The sequence below is a fragment of the Lemur catta genome, chromosome 1, assembly GCF_020740605.2.
Source record: "Lemur catta isolate mLemCat1 chromosome 1, mLemCat1.pri, whole genome shotgun sequence".
NCBI classification, from domain to species: Eukaryota; Metazoa; Chordata; class Mammalia; order Primates; family Lemuridae; genus Lemur; species Lemur catta.
Window position 1 is genome coordinate 25,955,503 of NC_059128.1, and position 20,674 is coordinate 25,976,176.

The 20,674-nt window shown below is 40.6% G+C and overlaps 3 protein-coding genes across 6 annotated transcripts in view; 1 reads left to right on the forward strand and 2 right to left on the reverse strand.

The window, feature by feature from the left end:
* Window positions 1–239, reverse strand: part of LIN52 (lin-52 DREAM MuvB core complex component) — a 96,047-nt gene extending 95,808 nt beyond the window's left edge. The window contains exon 1 of one of the 2 annotated variants that reach the window (XM_045563991.1): window positions 50–239. In XM_045563991.1, the coding sequence (XP_045419947.1) occupies window positions 50–227 (178 nt within the window). In that variant the 5' untranslated portion in view covers window positions 228–239. The remainder of the gene's footprint in view (window positions 1–49) is intronic. The other variant, XM_045563992.1, reaches the window with a different exon arrangement.
* A 312-nt stretch (window positions 240–551) lies between these two features.
* Window positions 552–17,247, forward strand: ALDH6A1 (aldehyde dehydrogenase 6 family member A1). The gene is made up of 12 exons (XM_045563993.1): window positions 552–703; window positions 5,474–5,530; window positions 6,837–6,911; window positions 7,086–7,247; window positions 7,422–7,500; window positions 7,908–8,210; window positions 9,492–9,613; window positions 10,963–11,152; window positions 11,357–11,538; window positions 12,946–13,125; window positions 13,404–13,502; window positions 16,454–17,247. Exons 1-12 carry the CDS (start codon window positions 656–658, stop codon window positions 16,556–16,558), a joined length of 1,602 nt encoding a protein of 533 aa, XP_045419949.1. The 5' UTR covers window positions 552–655; the 3' UTR covers window positions 16,559–17,247.
* The window catches only part of BBOF1 (basal body orientation factor 1), a 42,084-nt gene continuing 34,306 nt past the window's right edge, over window positions 12,897–20,674 (reverse strand). For all 3 annotated transcript variants that reach the window (XM_045564022.1, XM_045564011.1, XM_045564004.1), the window contains 3 exons: window positions 20,557–20,631; window positions 20,272–20,386; window positions 12,897–13,635 (listed from right to left, as the gene is read on the reverse strand). In XM_045564022.1, the coding sequence (XP_045419978.1) occupies window positions 20,281–20,386; window positions 20,557–20,631 (181 nt within the window). In that variant the 3' untranslated portion in view covers window positions 12,897–13,635; window positions 20,272–20,280. The remainder of the gene's footprint in view (window positions 13,636–20,271; window positions 20,387–20,556; window positions 20,632–20,674) is intronic.

Sequence of the window (20,674 nt, forward strand, 5' to 3'; positions counted from 1 at the left end):
GAAGCAAAGAAGGAGATTGCAGGTAAAGGAACTCCAAGCCGGCTCTTACCGTCTGTGGGAGACGCCATCTTCCAACCCACGTCACGTGACGTGACCAACCGTCGGCGGGAAAGCGAGGATCCATAGGCCACGCCCCCAAAGAGAAATCCTATCATCAACTCCAGCCCCCTCTGTTTCCCCGCCCCATAGGGCAATCTTTGCCTGGCCCCGCCCCTAATGATAGCCATGCCCCTCGCGCAGTTGTTGAGGCGGAGCCACAGCAAAATTCTTGGAGGGTCTTATTTACTTTCCTCAGTAAGGGGGGGTGGGGCCTCGGTCATGCCTGTGGCCAATCGGGGTTCCGGGTTAGGGGGCGTCTTCCTCGTGTGCTCCATGTAGAGTACCCAAGTCAGGGGCGTCTGCCTACCTCCGCCAACATAATTGGCTGAAGTGGGAGGGCGTGAGAGCGTTTCTGCTCCTGGCCAGTCACATATCCCCAGGTCTGGGAATGAGGGGGTGGAGTCAGATTTTCTACGGATGATTGGCTAGAGAAAATGGTGCTCGCCACCAATGAGCAGGTCCAGCAGGATGGAGGGCGAGGACTGGCAGCTGTAGAGCTTCTGGGGAATTACTGGCAGCAGAGAAGCGAGGAGCCGAGCAGAGGCGGCCGAGAGCCATGGCAGCGGTGGTGGCGGCGGCAGCAGTGCGGACCCGGATCCTGCAGGCGAGTGAGGGTGGCGCCAAGGGACCACGACGCTAGGAATTGGATCCTTTGCGTCCACTCTGATCCCTCCTCGGGCAGGACCGACTTCTTGGCCCAGCCCCTTTTTGGTCGAACCTCGTGTTTCCACTATACCTGTGAGGCCCTGTCCTATACCCAACCCTCACTTCGTACCCTCCCTTGTCCCGGATCCGGCCCTGGACTCTCACCCCTGGCCCTCAGCCCTTTTACTCCTGAGCCTTCTCTTTTCTAGCTCTGCCCACTCTCCTCCTCCAGCCTTGTCCCGTCCCCGCTGTCACTCTCTTGCCCTCACCAATCAGTCCGCTCACGGTCTTTCCCTTTCACCTCTGCACCAGCCACTTCTCTCTCCCGGTGAAACTCGCCTTTCTGCTCTCTTTTCTTAGAGCTCTGCCCTCCGCCTGGAGCATCCAAATTGCCCCCTGCCCCCACCCTACTTCACTGTCTATAATCTGAGGTAACGGGGAGGGGGCACGCAAGGAGGGAGGGTCAGTGAATGAACTTTGAATCTCCTAGAAGTGTACACCAGGTTTTCGCCAAAGGCAGCAATTTGCTAAGCTATTTCCCCCCAAAATATGGCTCTTTGTATTTTCCACAGACTGTGGGCTGTCCCCTTTCTTGCCAAGACTTACATTTAAACTTTCTCTCAGCGAAGTTACAGTTTTCATGTTGGGAGGTATTATAAATAAGGGCACCTGCTTCTGTTACCAGTATGTTCCACATGCATTCCAGGTACTAAACATCTCTAAAACAGATGATAGAAAATGGGAGCCAAAGAAGACAAGCAGCAAAAGTTCCCACCCCAAAGTCAGCTCTTCTAGTGCCAACACACCCTCAACTCTGCCCATGGGGCTTAGGTCCTCTCTGAAGCCAGCCTAAGGAGAGAAGAGCCTAAGGTGGTAGAGGAGCTGCATGTTTGAAGCCTGTGTTCTCCAACTCTGTTCATAGCGGCTCCCCTGTTGTTCACAGCCTAGCAAGGACTTAGAATATGAGGCAAGATTTACTGCAGGCAAGATTCTCAAACTTGCAAGAAACAATATTGCTTTTTTTACTCATTACATCCAGCCTGGGAACTTCCTCTACATTGCTGCGCTCTTCAGTAATATTAGTATTCACCAGGCTTCAGTGAGCTCTGCTACACGAACGTATGCATTTTTAAGATTCTTGACAGGGTCAGCAAAGGTTCATGTTTAAATAAGCTATTTAATGGGACAGTATGGAGAATGAGTTTGAGGTATTTGCCAGATGGTCTGGTTTCACTCAATATTTCTTGCCTTGATCCTAGTTATGTTCTAGTATCTTTTTTTAGTAGCAGGGAAACAAAGTTTCCATCTTGTATTTTCCATTACCAACTTTCTCCTTGAAATTTTTTACCGAGATTGCTTTTTTCCTTTGCCTCTTCTTCCTGTCCCATCACGAGTGATTGAGAACATTGAGAAGGTATTTTGTCCTTTCCATCAAGGAAAAGAATCTAATCTCTCTTTCCATGTACTTTATTTTGGAAACAGACACTGTTTTCCAATTCATTTGAGGAAGCTTCTGAACTGAAGCTTCTTAAAGAAGAAGAAAGGAAAAGAACAGAGATAGTAATCTTTGGTGACTAGGAGCTGTTGTAACATGAAACTTTGATAAAGAATAGACCAGATTCTGGCAGCCACGAATATCATATATTAGAGGACTATCAAAAGGATCTATAAAGGAGATAGTTTTGAATTATTTCAAGTATTCACCTTATCTTCTCTGCTATCAAGGGCGGTAAAACTTAACCTAAAACCTCTCTCTACTTCTTGTGATGTTAGCATTCCCTTTCAGAGATAAGAAAACTAGTCTGGCCAGGCCCAGTGGCTGTAGTCCTACACAGTCTGCTGAGGTGGGAAGATTGCTTGAGGCCAGGAGTTGGAGACTAACATGGGTGATATAGCAAAACTACTTCTGTAGGGGGGAGAAAAAAAGAAAGAACAAAAGAATATGTGTGAAGATTAGAAGAAGTAAATTACCTGACACTTAAGGTTGTCAAGGTCACACAACTAGTAAGTAATTGATGGAGCTGAGAATTCTTAAGCCAAATAGCAAGTAGGAAATAAACATTTACAGAGCAGAAAGTTTGGTGTGACTCATCACACAGGATAGTTTCTTCAGCAACAGTGATAATGAGTGTTTCTTAGGAAATTAGGGTAGGAGATAAAACCTGTCAAAAACTATATGATAATGTCATATAATACCAGATTCAGTGCCTTTTATGTCCTCTTGACAGCAGGGAGGCTATGTTCAAGTGAAAAAATAAAAACTGGCTTAGAACGCTCCAGTTTACTAATCCGTTATTTTATTTTATTTTTTGCCTTGTAAGAGAGAGCACATGAAACAAATGAATATCAAATAATTGCTTGGTGAGCACTCACTTACATTCTGCAAAATATTACTGAGTACTTACCCTATTCTAAGAATCATGCAAGGCCGGGCGCGGTGGCTCACGCCTGTAATCCTAGCTCTGGGAGGCCGAGGCGGGTGGATCGCTCGAGGTCAGGAGTTCGAAACCAGCCTGAGCAAGAGTGAGACCCCGTCTCTACCAAAAATAGAAAGAAATTATCTGGCCAACTAAAAATATATATACAAAAAAAATTAGCCGGGCATGGTGGCTCATGCCTGTAGTCCCAGCTACTCGGGAGGCTGAGGCAGTAGGATCGCTTAAGCCCAGGAGTTTGAGGTTGCTGTGAGCTAGGCTGACACCACGGCACTCACTCTAGCCCGGGCAACAAAGTGAGACTCTGTCTCAAAAAAAAAAAAAAAATAAGAATCATGCAAGGTACTGAGGACACAACAATCTAGTGATGTAAGAGGAGAGAAACTTAATAATTAAATAAGCTATTATTTTATTTTATAATATGAGATGAGAAATAAAGGAATTTGGGTGCTTTATGAACTTCACAATCGGGTACTTACCCTAGACCTGAGGTTGAGACTTCTAGAGAAAGTGATGGCTAAATGGGGACCTCAAGGAGTGGGAGTGAGCCAAGCAAATGAGTTGAAACAGTGCCAGGCACAAGGGAGCAGCATGTGCAAGGGCAAAGAGCACAAAACAGGTTCAAAATGGCTAGAGCCTACAGAACAAGGAGGAAAGAATCAAGCTATAAAACTAAAGAAGCAAAAATACTATATATATGCTGAGTCTTCTAAGCAACATTAAAGAGATTAGTCTTTATCCCAGGAGCAGTGGAAAGCCATTGGAAGATTTTAAACAAGGAAATGATCTGACCAGATTTGTGTTTTAGAAAGACCCTCTGATTATGGGATGGAAACTAGAGTCAGAAAGTTTAAGATTGGAGGCTGGGAGACCTGCCAGGAGCCATTATTGAAGTCTAGGTGAAAGACAATGATAGCATAGACTGGTAATGGCAGGAGGGCTAGGGAGAAGGGGGTGGTATGTTACAAAGACTTGTAGAACAGATTGCCAGGACTTGTTTGGTTCACTGTGAAGTGAGAGGGAGGAGTTGGGGTGGGATCCTTCGGCAACTAGGTAAATAATGGCCCCATTCACTGAAAGGTGGACTATAGGAACCATAGCAGATTGGTGGGAGAAAGACACAGAGTTCAGCTTTTTCATTATGTGCCTAAGTAATATCCAAGTAAAGATGTGGTGAAGATGGTTATGTGGTTATTTATTTATTTATTTTCAACGCTCAAGAGCAGGTAAAAATGTTGTGGGGTTTTTTTTGTTTTGTTTTTTTGAGACAGAGTCTACTGTGTTGCCCAGGCTTGAGTGCCATGGTGTCAGCCTAGCTCACAGCAACCTCAAACAACTGGGCTCAAGCTATCTTCCTGTCTCAGCCTTCTGAGTAGCTGGAACTACAGGTGTGTGCCACCATGTCTGGCTTATTTTTTTCTTATTTTAGTTGCCTGGCTAATTTCTTTTTATTTTTTAGTAGAGACAGGGTCTCACTCTTGCTCAGGCTGGTTTCGAACTCCTGACCTCAAGCTTTCTTCCCACTTCAGCCTCCCTGAGTGCTAGGATTACAGGCGTGAGCCACCATGCCCAGCTGGTTATGTGGTTATTACCTGAAGAGGAAGATTTGGCTAAGGACTACAAATTTGGGCATGATCGGGATCTAGATAATTAAGTCATAAGAGCTGATAAAAATCACTTCAGGAGTGAATGCAGAATGAGAAGAAAAGAAGGTTTAGGACTAAGCCTTGAGATAATGGCCAGGTGGAAGAGGATGAGCCAGCAAAAGAGGCAGAAAAGTGACCAAACAGAAGAGACACCAGGGCATCACAGAAGACAAATGTGAAAGGGGTTTTAGAAAGGTGAACATGAGTAACCATGTCATCTCTACTGAGAGTACAAGAAGGATTGGGCACAGTGGCTCATGCCTATAATCCTAGCACTCTGAGAAGCTGAGGTAGGAGGGTTGCTTGCTCTCAGGAGTTCAAGACCAGCCTGAACAAGAACAAGACCTGTTTCTACTAGAAAATAGAAAAATTCTCCAGGCGTGGTGGCACGTGCCTATAGTCCCAGCTACTCAGAAGGCTGAAGCAGGAGGATAGCTTGAACCCAGGAGTTTGAGATTGTAGTGAGCTACACACCGTTGCACTCTAGCCTAGGTAACAGAGCAAGACTCTGTCTCACAAAAAAGCATCAAGGACCTTTTCATACACACATGGTAGCTTGTATAATGTTAAGCATATAGTAGACATTTACTAAATTTTAAATAATTTTCTGCTCTCATATATCAAATTAATCATTATTTTGTCTTACAGTTTTCTTCCAAAGTGAAATCCACCTGGTATTCGGCGTCTTCCTTCTCTTCCTCAGTGGTGAGTTTATTTGACATAAAGATTGATTTCTGGCCAAGGGCAGTGGCTCACACCTGTAATCCTTTGTGAGGCCAAGGCAGGAGGATTGCTTGAGGTTCCGAGTTGGGGACCAGCCTGAGCAAGAATGAAACCTTGCCTCTGCTACTAAAAAAGAAAAATTAGCTGGGCGTGGTAGCACACGCCTGTAGTCCCAGCTACTCAGGAGGCTGAGGCAGGAGACTTGCCTGAGCCCAGGAGTTTGAGGTTGCAGTTAGCTATGATGATGCCACTGCACTCTAGTCCCAGTGACAAAGCAAGACCTATCTCCAGAAAAAAAAAAAGGATTGATTTCTGAGAAGGAATCTAACATAGTTTTTGGATATTCCCATTTAACTTATTTACACAATTGTGATAAGAGTGTGTGTAAAATTTTCTATCTTGGTTTTCTTATCTAAATTATGTCTACTACATTGCAAGCATTGTCAATATTACAAGATGGCCTTTATAGTTATAATTTTAATGGCTGTATAATATTCCATCAAGTAGATGTAGCTTGAATTAATAATTTTCCTGTATAACATTTAGATTGCTTCAGTGTTTCAATATTATACAACAGACATTTATTTATATAGTTTTTTTCCTTTTGGATTATTTCCCTTCTGAAATAGGAATACTATGTCAAACGATACATTTTCATAGCTTTTAGAAGTTTTGTAGACCTTTCCAGGCAGTTGTCTTCTTCTTACCAACCTTTAGAATTGTTTTTACATACCATCTGTCTGTCAGTCATTTGCAGTACCTAAAACCTAATAAATAAGGACTGCTGTTCTAAATCCTTGCCATATAGAAGTACACACACATACTTCTATAACACAGTGTTCTTTTCCCTTGTTTGGCTCACAGACCCCTTTGAAAGTTTAGTGAAAGTGAGCTATTTCTCAGAAAAAATACACTTAGATAGAAACATTTTAAAAACCTTTTGATCTTACATGCTCATAGTAATGTAATAGAAAGTCAGCTGGGCCAACAAATCACAATAGCTAATCTTTGTTAACAGAGTTGCTTTTTTAGTATAACTCTCACAGTGCCATGATTTTGCTTATGAAGTTCCACTGTATGAGTAGTTGTCAGAGAGATCACAGTATTGAGAGGCTCTAACACATCTTGATATACACCATACACAAGGATATCATGTATCTCTTTCCTAGAGGTAACATTTATAGAGACCAATAGATTCAGTTATCAACCTGGATTCTTTCCTCTTTGTGAAAGGGAAAAGGAGAAGCAAAGCAAGTAACTAATTCTAAGTTTTATGGGTTTTCTTCAGCCAACTGTAAAGCTCTTCATCGATGGGAAATTTGTTGAATCCAAAAGCGAGAAATGGATCGATATCCACAACCCAGTAAGTGAAGCTGCTTTGGAATCTGAATTTACAAACCCAGAATTCTAGGACCATGGTGGAAAAGTACAGGCCTGGATGTCTGTCGTAAAGTACATAGTGCTGCTTCTGTGACTAGATGTAAAATGCAGAAGGTGAAGCAGCGGCAAAGTATGGTATGCTTCTTTTTCCCATCAGGCCACCAATGAGGTAATCGGTCGTGTCCCTCAGGCCACCAAGGCTGAAATGGATGCAGCCATTGCTTCCTGTAAACGTGCTTTTCCTGCATGGGCAGACACTTCAGTATTAAGCCGTCAGCAGGTCATGCTCCGCTATCAACAACTTATTAAAGAAAACTTGGTAAGAAATCTGAATGGTATAATTTGTGAACTGTTACTTGTCACTCCCTCAGAGACCATTTCAGCTGTTCTCCTTTGTACTGCTTCTCCTCCAGTTTTGTTCTTCCTTGGCTACCTGAGAATTAAGAGGAGGGACATCCTTGCACTAATTTCTGTTTATGTGTTCTCTCTCTAGAAAGAAATTGCCAAGTTAATCACGTTGGAACAAGGGAAGACCCTAGCTGATGCTGAAGGAGATGTATTTCGGGGCCTTCGTAAGCTGGGCATCCTTCATGGGACTTTTGGGAAGAAAGATGGGAGGCAAAAGATCCCAGTATGGGGAAGTTGTTTCATTCTTTATGTAGATTTTGCCATCCCATGGTATCTTTTTAATACCTGTGGAAAATCGTAACACTTCTCAGGTATCTATAAGACCAATTTACTTTATTCTTTATTTTACTCAGATGATCTTCCAGTAGGTATATGCATATTGCTGTCTTTTTCCCATTCAGAGAATCTCATTTTGTACAACCCCTTTACTAGGAAGGGCAAGTCAGAGTCCGCCACCCCCCACCTCCCATTGGCCTGAGCCACTCCCTATCCTCAGGGCTGAACAGAGCATGACAGTGCTAAGTAGTACACCGTGTGGAGAACTGGTGGCCTGACTTCTTCTCTGTTCCAGAGGTGGTTGAGCATGCCTGTAGTGTGACATCTCTCATGCTGGGAGAGACCATGCCATCCATCACCAAAGACATGGACCTTTATTCCTACCGTCTGCCTCTGGGAGTGTGTGCAGGCATTGCTCCATTCAATTTTCCTGCCATGATCCCCCTTTGGATGTTTCCCATGGCCATGGTGTGTGGAAATACCTTCCTAATGAAACCATCAGAGCGAGTCCCTGGAGCAACTATGCTTCTTGCTAAGTTGCTCCAGGATTCTGGTGCCCCTGATGGAACATTGAACGTCATTCATGGACAACATGAAGGTAACTGCCTTCTGCATGTGGCTACTAAATGGCTATCCAAAAAAATCAAGGTGTTGAGTAGTGATTGGACATTTTAGGATGAGGACCCTATGGAGAAGGGATTTACTAATCATAACCTCCATGTTTGAAGGTAATGATTGTTAACTGTTTTGCTAACTCTGTGTACTAAGATAACTAACTGGGGAGTAGCAGTGCTTTTTGCCCTACAGTTTATTTTGAGATACTAGAAACACAGATAAGTTTAAAGAGAGGCTGGGCGTGGTGACTCATGCCTATAATCCCAGCACTTTGGGAGGCCAAGGCAGGAGGATTGCTTGAGGCCAGGAGTTTGAGACCAGCCTGAGCAACATAACAAGACACCATCTCTACAAAAAATACAGAAGTTAGCTGGGTGTAGTAGTGTACCCCTGTAGTCCCAGCTACTCATGAGGCTGAGGCAGGAGGATTGCTTGAGCCCATTCTGAGGTTGCAGTAAGCTATGATAATGCCACTGCACCATAGCCCAGGGAACAGAACAAGACCCTGTCTCAAAAAAAAAAAAAAAAAAGGTTAAATAGAAAGTTTTGCTTCAGTGTTAAGGGAATTCATGGGAAGGTTTAATTCAGAATTTATAAACTTCAAAGATACTGAAAGTCTTCTAATTCATATAATAATAGCTAATACTTAAATAGTGCTTCTGTGTTTCAGGCACTGTTCTTAGTGCTTTTCATGTATTATTTAATCCTTACAATCATCCTTTGAGGTAGGTATTATTATTTTTCCATTTTATAGATGAGAAAATTGAGACATGGGGAAATTAAATAATTTTCCCAAAGTTACACTGCTAGAAACTCAAAGTCAGGATGTGTATACCCAGGAAGCCTCTGATTTTTACTTTTAAATACTATGCTATATTACCTCTCACAAGAGGGCACAATAATATATGTGAGTCCCAGTACATAGGGACAGTTGAGGAAGTACCATATTGTTAAAGGACAAAATGAAAGGGTTCAATATTAAAAAGCTGTTATTTTGGAGGGAAATAGGAGTTGTAGCCTTAAGAGTTAGATTAGAAGTGGAAATTCTAGAATAGCAAATAAGAAAAATAACAAAACAGAAGAAGCTAAATAGAATTTGTAACTTAAAGAATTTAAAAGAAACAAGAGAACTTCACAATGAGAATCAAATATAGAAAAACAAATGTATGAAAACTTCAAATCCATAGCAGTAGGGAAAGGGGAAATTTGCCATGTTGAGAAGCCATTTCTTCCTTTGTGGTGATCATTTATTTTCTTCTTAAAGCTGTAAATTTTATTTGCGATCATCCAAACATCAAAGCAATCAGCTTTGTGGGATCCAACCAGGCAGGAGAGTACATCTTCGAGAGAGGATCAAGACATGGCAAGAGGGTTCAAGCCAATATGGTGATTATTATTCCCTATTTCCTCGATCTTTGTTATGTATTTAAATTACCTAGAAACAGCCCTTTAGAGGGGCCACTCATTCCACTCTGTCAGTGTTTTTTATTACCATTTCATCCTGAACATTTTCTCTTTAACCATCAACCTTTTGAGGAATTTCATTCAAAGTCATGTTAATTACCTTTTATCATATACAACTAATTTTGGTGACAGAGGGTACATTCCTCCCTAAGAATGTTATCAAATTCTTTGGGCTTTAGCAGTAACAGCCAGATTCTGGTTCTGGCCATTTCCTCCCTTATACCATACTTCTAGCCCTTTATCCTTCCTTCTTTTAAGGCACATCCTAACTACCAATGTCAAAGATACAATCTTCCCTCAGGATCCAGGCTACTTAAGGCACTGGAAAGAGCCACATATCCCCATTTGATAACATTTGATATGTGAGCGTGGTTTACTTGGTTGCAAATTTTGCTGTCCTCTTACTAGTTCCTTGCCAAATACATAGCAACTCTTTGAGAGTAAATATAAAGTCCTGTTTCAGCTTTCTCATTTTTTTTCCTTCAGTTAATGCTGTAGAAAAAATAACCCTCTTTGCACAAGCTTGCAAACAGCTCATGATATGCTCACTTATTTTTCATGGCTGAATGTTTTGGCCAATTTGACTTAAGGCCCTCCCAGTTCACTACATATTTATTGAGTATATTCTGTGTTCAATATTATGTGTAATGGGATAAAATTAAGTATCAGACATGGTATCTAACCATGCACTCAACTGTAGCATATGTAAATAACCATACGTCATCCTACATACAAAAGAAGTTTATGAAGCTTTGTATCTAGAAGTAAGCCAGTTTGGGAGACTTCTTTCTTAAAATTATGTATTAGGTTGTCTACTTCCTATTTCACCTTTCAGCTGATTACTAGCATTCTTACTGGCAGCTCTTTGCTTACATTGGTTCTTCATATAATTGGAAAGCCCAGCAGACAACAAATTCTTTCCTGTTTAACTTAGGAAAAAGGGAGGTCTGGATGCAATGTTTAACCTGTCAGTTTGAATGTGATTAGGACTTTAAAAATTTTTTTTGTTTTTGGTAGTGGTTTTGAGCTAAATTAATACATATCAGATTATCAGCTAGAAAGTAAAGAAAAAGTAACCTGAAGACTTGCTCAGTGTTGCCAAGACTTCAACAGTATTAAACATAATAAATCTCTGTCCTCAAAGCAACTAAAGATGAATTCTTTAGTCCTTTCCTTAAATTCTCATTTGAAAGCTCAGATTCCTTGCTTAATTTCTTTTAGCTTAATTGTATTTGGCAAGGAAGACTCATGTACTTTCTGTATTTCTTTAGGGAGCCAAGAACCATGGAGTAGTCATGCCAGATGCCAATAAGGAAAATACCCTGAACCAGCTGGTTGGGGCAGCATTTGGAGCTGCTGGTCAGCGCTGCATGGCTCTTTCCACAGCAATCTTTGTGGGGGAAGCTAAAAAGTGGCTGCCAGAACTAGTGGAACGTGCCAAAAACCTGAGAGTCAATGCAGGTAATAAATCACCTGTCTAGCTCCTTTAGATTTTGCATCTGTGGCACTAAGCTCTTGGTTTTAGCATTGGCCTTGGCCAGTGGAAGCAATCATGTCTGTTCTTACCATTGCTTCTCTTTATACTGTACTTGTCATTGGATTCATCTGTGTTACCAGTTATAGTGTGTTAATGTAGACCTTAAATATTTCTGTGTTGTTTTACAGGAGACCAGCCTGGAGCTGATCTTGGCCCTCTGATCACTCCCCAGGCAAAGGAGCGAGTCTGTGATCTAATTGATAGTGGAACAAAGGAGGGAGCTTCTATCCTTCTTGATGGGCGAAAAATTAAAGTCAAAGGCTATGAAAATGGCAACTTTGTTGGACCAACCATTATCTCAAATGTTAAGGTGAACAACTCCTTGATTTTTTTCACAAATATGAGAGCTGAAGAAACCTTGGAGCTGTAGAGTCTCACCCTTCTAATTTATATATAAAAGCATTTAATGACTAAGACATCTCTTGCCAGGATTGCTTATTTTGTCTGGAGTCTGAATGAGTCTTCCCTCCTAACTCCTAACCAGAGCTCTTCCCTCTATACCTGAGGTCAACAAACTTTCCATAAATGGCTAGGTATTTTCAACTTTGCAGGGATATATAGTCTCTGTTGCAACTACTCAACTCTGACGTTATAGAGTGAAATCAGCCATGAACATTGTGTGGCTGTGTTCCAATAAAACTTTATTTATGGACACTGAAATTTGAATTCTGTATAATTTTACATGTCATGAAATATTCTTTTGATTTTTTTTCACAACTATTTAAAAAATGCAGAAACCACTTCTAGCTTGTGGGCTGTACAAAAACAGGCAGGATATCACATGTGGCCCATAGGCTGTAGTTTGCCAACCCCTATCTTATTTATATTGGTTACTTATCTAAAGTTAATTTTTTCTTCCCTCTTGCTGCCTAGCTTATAGTTACTATAGTGTCTCAATTAATATATCAACCACTAAATATTTTTTGAATGCCTACTCTGTGCCCAAAATTTAGCTGCATCTTCACCAGACAGTGACAAAAGAAAAAGAATTGATCTGTCAATTTTTATTTATCAAAACTCTGAAAGTCTCTCACCTAACATTCATGACTAAATTAGGGTTAGGAGGTGTCTTTTTTGACATTCATATATCCCCACGATAATCCCGAATAATTCAGAGTTGAATGCAAGTATAGTAGAAATTATGAAATCTCTTGCTACAGAACCATAGAGGAAAAATCCACTTATCAGCAACAAATGCTGACTAGTTGCAGTGGTGAAGGATGTTTTGAATGTGTAAGTGTGACCTGATATCAAAATATAAATGTATAGACTTATTTGGGAGGCAAAGAAGTGAATGAAAATAGATTGTTACAGAAAACAGCATGGGATTTCTATAAACAGAAAAATTCTCCTGGTGCATTGAATATAGATTTGAGTAATAAAAAATGAATTTTCATGTAACTGGTAACATAATTGTATGAAACAAGTTGTTCAGGTATTAACAAAGGAGCTAGTGATGAACTTTAAATGAACTAAAGAAACAGTGCTTAACGATAAGAAGTGTAGTTATAGTTAATACGAATTTCAAGTTGTTTATATGATTGGTAGCTTAGAAGATGGAACACAGTGGACTTTTTTACAGGTGGTTTAAAATGAAAATTGTTAACAGGAAAGCTGTCCATGTAAATTATGCATATTAAGTGAAAGTACCACATAAGCATAAAACACTCAGAATCTAAAAAGCTGAATTCTTTTCTGGATGCATCACTCCTGGTAGCCAAATATGACCTGTTACAAAGAGGAGATTTTTGGTCCAGTTCTTGTGGTTCTGGAGACAGAAACATTGGATGAAGCCATCAAGATTGTAAATGACAACCCATATGGAAATGGAACTGCCATCTTCACCACCAATGGAGCCACTGCTCGGAAATATTCCCACCTGGTGGATGTTGGACAGGTTTGTGAAGAGAATTTTTAGGAGATTTTTATAGCCATTTACTATTTCCAAAGAGGAAACAGTAAACAGTGATCAATCACTGCAACTTGTTTAAAGATTGCCCCGCTAACCTCCGGCAATGCTCTATATCTTCCTCGGAAATAAAAATTCATGACGTAGAGGCGGGGGTGGAAGATGGGTATTTAAAGATGGTCTCTGATGTCTTTGTGCTTTTAAATGGAGAGTTCCCTTGTTTGAGTCTTTCACTTAATATTTGATGTGTATTTGTTCTGCTTTAGGTGGGAGTGAATGTCCCCATTCCAGTGCCTTTGCCAATGTTCTCATTCACTGGCTCTCGATCTTCCTTCAGGGGAGACACCAATTTCTATGGCAAACAGGTAACTTTTGAGTTAAAATTTTTTTTCCCCTTTAAGAAATGTGAACATATTCGGGAACAAGAATTCTCCAAGGAAGGGCCATCCAGCAGCTTCTGTGGGGTCATATGTTTATCAGTGCTTCTCAGAAGATCCCCTAAAAAAGATTTAAAGGTCAACAAAATTTTGCCAAAGCCGCTTCTTCCTGAATAACGCAAGGAAACAGAGTTTTGGGGAAAGAGCATGGGAAGTCCAAGTCTTTGTATATGCCATTTCCTCTGCCTGTGACCCTCTTCCCCATCTCTCCCCTTTCATTTGACTAACTCCTCATCATCTGTCATGTCTCAGTTTAAAGAATGGACCCCTAGAAAATCAGCCCTGACCAATACCTGCTTCCTCCATGGTATGTCCCATGTGCTCCCATTGCATGTATTTCTCCTATAGTAGTTATTCTTTTACAAAAGATCTTATTGGGGACCTTTTTTTGTACCAAATACTATTCTAGGCACTACAAATACAGCAGTGAACAAGAAAAATAAAGCAGATCTGGAACTGAATTGCCTGGGTTCAAATCCCAGCTCAGCCAGTTATTAGCTGTGTGACTTTGGGGGATACCCTCTTTATGCCTCAAACTTAAAGTTATGAGGATTGAATTATTGCCGCTTCTGTCAGCAGGACCACATGTTCTAAAGCAGGAAGAGGCATGGCACGTTCAAACAGCAGAAAGGGGCTGGAGCACATTGAGTGAATGAGGAGGAGAATGGGAAGAGATGAGGTTAGAGAAGTAGGCAGGGGCCAAGTCATGTAGGGCTCTTGAAGCCACATTAAGAAGCCCACATCACACTGTAATTATTATTTACTTATCTATAGTACTTTGCACAGAGCAGGCTGACTAAACATTTGTTGAACAAACAGGCTAGTGGAAATTCTTTGTAGGCCTAAAGGAATATGCCACTTTGGAACTATCATTGATAAAGTTCCTATTTTCTATACAAGTTTCTCCTTTTATAGGCTAATAAAAAATTAACAATGGGATTGCATAATATATATGACAGTATGGCCCAAGTGTTAAGAAGTCAACACTTTGAGCCAGGCATGGTGGCTCCTGCTTGTAATCTTAGCATTCTAGGAGGATTGCCTGAGGCCAGGAATTTGAGGTTGCTGTGAGCTATGATGACACCACTGCATTCCAGCCTGGGCGACAGGGCAAGACCCTGTCTCAAGAAAGAAAAATGTCAACACTTTGGTTATCTGGAGGCTTATTAAGTAACAGCTTTTGCAAAAATGACTAGTTTGATATTGGTAACAAGCATTTCTTTTAAGGGAAACAGAATAAAACTATTGTTTAATTCAACACCGCCCCCCATTTTATTACTATAAGTTGCCCTGGTAAGTGAGGCTTTTTGGAGGAAGCCTATGAAAAAAAGATTGACTTCATACACAGTTTGAAGTCTTAAGTCCATAGGTTATTAAATTGCTACTGTGCATTCTGGAAAGAACACAAAGAAAAAAGTATCATTCTTATATAACGAAATATAAAAGTTAGTTGTATCTTTATGTTGAAAGTATATAATAATCTCTAAAATTGTTTTAATATATTAAAATGGTCCAGATTTTGTCAAATAATTCTAGAAGAGTTTTAATCACAGTAGTGGTTTTTCTAAAAACACTGCTCTAGCCAGGTGAGGTGGCATACACCTATAATCTCAGGACTTTGGGAGGCCAAAGTAGGAGGACCTCTTGAGCCCAGGAGTTCAAGACCAGCCTAGGCAACCTAGTGAGACCCCATCTCTACAAGGAAAAAAAAAATTAGTTGGGTGCATAGGTGCAGTGGCTCACACCTGTAGTCCCAGCTACTCCGGAAGCTGAGGAAGGAGAAGCACTTGAGTCCAGGAGTTTGAGGCTGCAGTGAGCTATGATGGTGCCACTACACTCCAGCCTGGGTGGCATAGCAAGACCCTGTCTCAAAAATTAAAAAAATAAATAAATCGAAGAACCATCATTCTAGTTTGCTAATATTTTATGTGTTAGATCTGCACAATGGGTTCTCTTTTGCTCAAGCCTACTCTTACAAAATAATAAACTGTGTATGTGTATATATGTATATGTATACACACACATACACATAAAGCCTTAAATGTGCTGAATTTTTTGGCACACATGTTATAGGTAATTTAGAAGTGAATTTGGTGTGGTGCAGTGGCTCAGGCAGGAGGATCACTGGAGCCCAGGAGTTCAAGGCTGTAGCGAGCAATGAGCACCACTGTACTTCAGCCTGGGCAACAGAGCATAACTTTGCCTTAAAAAAAATAAGTGCATTTGTGTAATAGCAGACATTTTACTTTGGATCTGTAAGATATTTTGGGTTTGCCACTTCAATATAGAGCTCATTATCATTGACGTTTATCAGAAACTGCCTAACATATATTTCACTCCTTTATTCCTTTTCCTTCTTCATGGGAAGGAGAGGAAAACTAACAACTGTTGAACAGCAGTCACTTTGCTAGGATGTTTTTGCATGTCATTTCATTTTCTCCTCAAAACATTGCTGTGAGGTGGGCATTATGTCACACAGATAAGGCTCAAGGCTTAACTGTAGTCAGTAAGGAGCAGAGGCAGGATTTGAGCCAAATCTGTTGACTTCAGGGCACATGATATTCAACTCTTGCAGAATGACCTGCAAGTTTAACAGATTATATTGTTCAAATTTTCCATGGAGGAGCTCTTGGCTTAAAGTACTAGTTTCAGCATAATAATGATGGCTAAGGTTTGATCATTTACTATGTGCCAGGTATTATGCTAAATGTTTCATTTAGATAAATTCTCATGAACAATATACTGGATTTTGGTTGCATTCCTCAAATAGGCATGTGAGTAGCACTTCATAGCACCTCCTTCAAAAGCCAACAAAAAGAAGAATCATGAAACCCCCAGAAATGTATGTTAACTCTTTTTTTTCCCTTTGTTCTCCTTAGGGCATCCATTTCTACACTCAGTTAAAGACCATCACTTCTCAGTGGAAAGAAGATGATGCTACTCTTTCCCCACCTGCTGTAGCCATGCCTACCATGGGCCGTTAGAAACAAGTTTGTTTAAGACTCAGTCCGTCCTGAATAGTCTTCCTTTATTTTTGACCAGCTTCATTTGCCAACTTTGCTCAGATTGGATCCCTGGGATTGGAATACATTGTAACTAAAATCTTTCTCAGGACTATTAGTCCCTGCAAAGTTGCTATGGGGAAATGCTTAGTGTAACATTGAAACCAGATTTTTCACTTGCTCTTCCTACTTAACATTTTTGAGGCAATTATTGTGGCTGTGAAATGCTTATATGGAATAAGAGCTTAAACGTGTTTTCTAAAAATTCTTCCCTTTTCTGATGACTTAAAGGAAGGGAAGGTAACTATATGTAAAGATCTTCCAATAATTGGAAGATGAACTCTTTGATGGGAAAGCAGGAGAGAAATAATTCACCCTCTTCTGGTTGATCCTCAGACATAGCCATACATAAATGCCAGCAGGGGAAACCCCTCTGCAAAGTTTTCCTGAGCCTGTCTTTTATCCTACACTACACAAGATATTATACATTTCTATTTATCCCAAAATTGTGACAATTGCTTCTTTCTTTTCTGCTCAGTGCCACTTTGTTGTCCTAGTAATTCATGACCACCATTTATTCTATCATTGTTACTGTTCCTGCTTCTGAAGATCACATCTCAATGATACTTCAGTAAGCAATGAATAAATCAACTTTTTGTTATGTGTGCCAAGTGTTACGTTTCAGGGTTTGCTTCAGCAATCTTTAATTAATGCTCCAGCCATTAATTCAGATGCAAATAGTTTTCTTAGAAAATTATTTCAAAAGCTCTTTTAGGCCCGGAAATCAAGGACTGTTTAAACCGTGAAAGTGGGTGAGAGCTCTTGCCTTAAGCAAGTCTAACCTGATAGTACTTGCTGAATTTTATATGTTCTTTGCTCTTACCTGCATTTCTCGTTAGTAATATACTTTTCAATGAAAGAACTCTTCATGTAGTTCAATTGATTGGGGCCTAAGAATTTCGAAGCTTTTCATGACATAAAGTGGTAAAAAAAAAAATGCCTTGATAGAATCTTCTACCATTAGTTAACTGCCTTTATATGCTTTTCTTTTTTTTTTTTGAGATAGAGTCTTGCTCTGTTGCCTGGGCTAGAGTGCCGTGGCGTCAGCCTAGCTCACAGCAACCTCAAATTCCTGGGCTCAAGCAATCCTTCTGCCTCAGCCTCCCGAGTAACTGGGACTACAGGGCATGTGCCACCATGCCCGGCTAGTTTTTTTCCATATATATATATTTTTAGCTGTCCAGATCATTTCTTTCTATTTTTAGTAGAGATGGGGTCTCACTCTTGCTCAGGCTGGTCTTGAACTCCTGACCTCGAGCGATCCTCCCACCTCGGCCTCCCAGAGTGCTAGGATTACAGGCGTGAGCCACCATGCCCGGCCTTTATATGCTTTTTGGTTTTTTTTGTTTTTTTGTTTTTTTTTTTTTTTTGAGACAGAGTCTCGTTGTGTTGCCCAGGCTAGAGTGAGTGCCGTGGCGTCAGCCTAGTTCACAGCAACCTCAAACTCCTGGGCTTAAGTGATCCTCCTGCCTCAGCCTCCCCAGTAGCTGGGACTACAGGCATGCACCATCATGCCCGGCTAATTTTTTCTCTATATATATTTTAGTTGGCCAGATAATTTCTTTCTATTTTTAGTAGAGACAGGGTCTTGCTCTTGCTGAGGCTGGTCTCGAACTCCTGACATCGGGCGATCCACCCGCCTCGGCCTCCCAGAGTGCTAGGATTACAGGCATGAGCCACCGCACCTAGCCTTGGTTTTTGTTTCTTTTTTTTTTTTCCTCAGAAGATTTAGGGGATAGGAAGTATTTTTTTGTTACATCAATTAACTGTATAATGCTTAAGTCAGGGCTTTCAGTATATCCATCACCAGAACAGTCTACATTGTACTCAATAAGTAGATTTTTATCTCTCACCCACTTCATACTTTTTGTTTCTTTGATATATCTAAACTTTAAGTCAGAACAGAAATTGATGTGCTCAATGGAATGGATTCTCTGTTTGTGCTGTACCATCCCAATTGAATCCTGTTTTTATTTTCCTGCTTCCTTAGCAGTCATTTCAGTAGTGTTAACCTATTCTTTGGAGGTTACTCAGTGAATTGAGGATGGTGGAAAACCTTGAAAATGCTGTGCACTCTGTGGACTTTAGGCTTGTTACTGCCAGTTGGCTGATAGAATGTCAGAATCTTCAATCATTTAAGGTAACTGGAACTTTAATAAAATATACTTATGACCCTACTGGGTCTCTTTCTTTTTAATTCCACTTTCCTAAAGGTGAGGTGATAGAAATTTATAATTTGAATATAGTGCTCCTTGTTTTATCTCTTATCACAGCTGACAAACTAGTGGTGATATTTAATACAATCCAACAGCTATAGGCTGGGTTGTAGAAAAGATCATTATTATCCAAGAGGGATTATTCCAAGAGGGATTAAATATAATTACAGAGACTTTTAATATTTCCTTACATTTAAGGGAAATCATGCTTTAAAAAAATACTGACTGGCTGAGCGGTGGCTCATGCCTGTAATCCCAGCATTTTGGAAGGCAAGGCAGGAGCATCGCTTGAGGCCAAGAGTTTGAGGCTGCAGTGAGCTATGACTGCACCACTGCACAGGAGCCCAGGCAACAGAGCGAGACCCTATCTTAAACAAAACAAACCCTGACTAGTCAGAATTGTGTTGCGTTAGTTAGAATCAATTCACTTGGCCAGCTCCTTGCTCAGAGTTTCTTGTTTCTTAGATAGAAAATAATCTGTTATATTCATGCTATAGAAGCTAAAAAATTCACTATTTTATTTTCTTTTTGCTCTGATGTGGCCTCATTAGAAGTTTCTCAGAGTCTACATTTTGCTAATTGATTATGAATAATAAGTTATAAGTAAAAAACTCTTAAAGGGAAAAGCATGGCTTTTTTTTTAATGGTGCCCTACTTCTTTATAATGCCTTTGTCTCCTAGATTGTAGTGATTCTCAGCTTCCCACCTGTGTCCATAGCCAAGACTTATAAGGTCATTATATTTACTCTTACATAAAAGATAGTATACATTTTGGCTAGGGTGCGTATTTCAAAAGGCAATCTATAGGTTTTCCACATTAAAAGAGAAACAAATATACATTTGCATTAAGTATAATATGGCTTCGGCATGGATATTTTTATAAAAATTTCCATAATCTCATACTAGTGGTTTTTTGTTGGTTTTTTTTTGTTTGTTTTTTGTTTTTGTTTTTTTGAGACAGAGTCTCGCTGTGTTGCCTAGGCTAGAGTGAGTGCTGTGGCGTCAGCCTAGCTCACAGCAACCTCAAACTCCTGGGCTTAAGCGATCCTACTGCCTCAGCCTCCCCAGTAGCTGGGACTACAGGCATGCGCCACCATGCCCGGCTAATTTTTTTCTCTATATATATTTTAGTTGGCCAGATAATTTCTTTCTATTTTTAGTAGAGATGGGGGGTCTCGCTCTTGCTGAGGCTGGTCTTGAACTCCTGACCTTGAGGAATCCACCCGCCTCGGCCTCCCAGAGTGCTAGGATTACAGGCGTGAGCCACCGTGCCCGGCCTCATACTAGTGCTTTAGTTACTCATTCTACTGATACCTCAGGACTCTTAGCTAATAGAGAAAAGAACTGTGATTTGGGAAGAAGCTGCATGGGGAAGGGTAACAGTTATGTACATTGTTTGATTAGATACAGACTCCTTACTATGTCAGACTATTGTGATTCTTTTGGAATATTGGGTAGCACCATTTCACCAGAAGAGTCTGATATTGGAACTTGCTGCGTGATGAAGGTTTCATCTTGAAGCTTACTTCCATCCCTGCAATAATGACAAAATAACAGGGCTGTCAACAACTATACATACATGAAACTTGGTTCAGAATAACAGACTTGTCATATTACTCTCACTCAACTCTAGCACATTTAAGATGCTCTCAAGAACCACTGTGATCAGGCTCATGTTTATTACTTTATCAAAAGAGATCTTACCCAAATTCCTTTCTTTCTCCACTGTCAGAAACAACATAGTCTGGAACTGGAGGTCTAGAACTCTGGCTGTATTTCCTGTGGTAGATAAAAGTCAACAAAATGAGGCAGTGTTTCCTCG

Excerpts from the sequence above, each read along its gene's own strand:
- ALDH6A1 (XM_045563993.1), top strand. The coding sequence starts at position 656 with ATGGCAGCGGTGGTGGCGGCGGCAGCAGTGCGGACCCGGATCCTGCAG. Across the intron at positions 704-5,473 it reads TGCGGACCCGGATCCTGCAG|TTTTCTTCCAAAGTGAAATC; the intron begins GCGAGTGAGGGT and ends TTTGTCTTACAG. Across the intron at positions 8,211-9,491 it reads CATTCATGGACAACATGAAG|CTGTAAATTTTATTTGCGAT; the intron begins GTAACTGCCTTC and ends TTCTTCTTAAAG.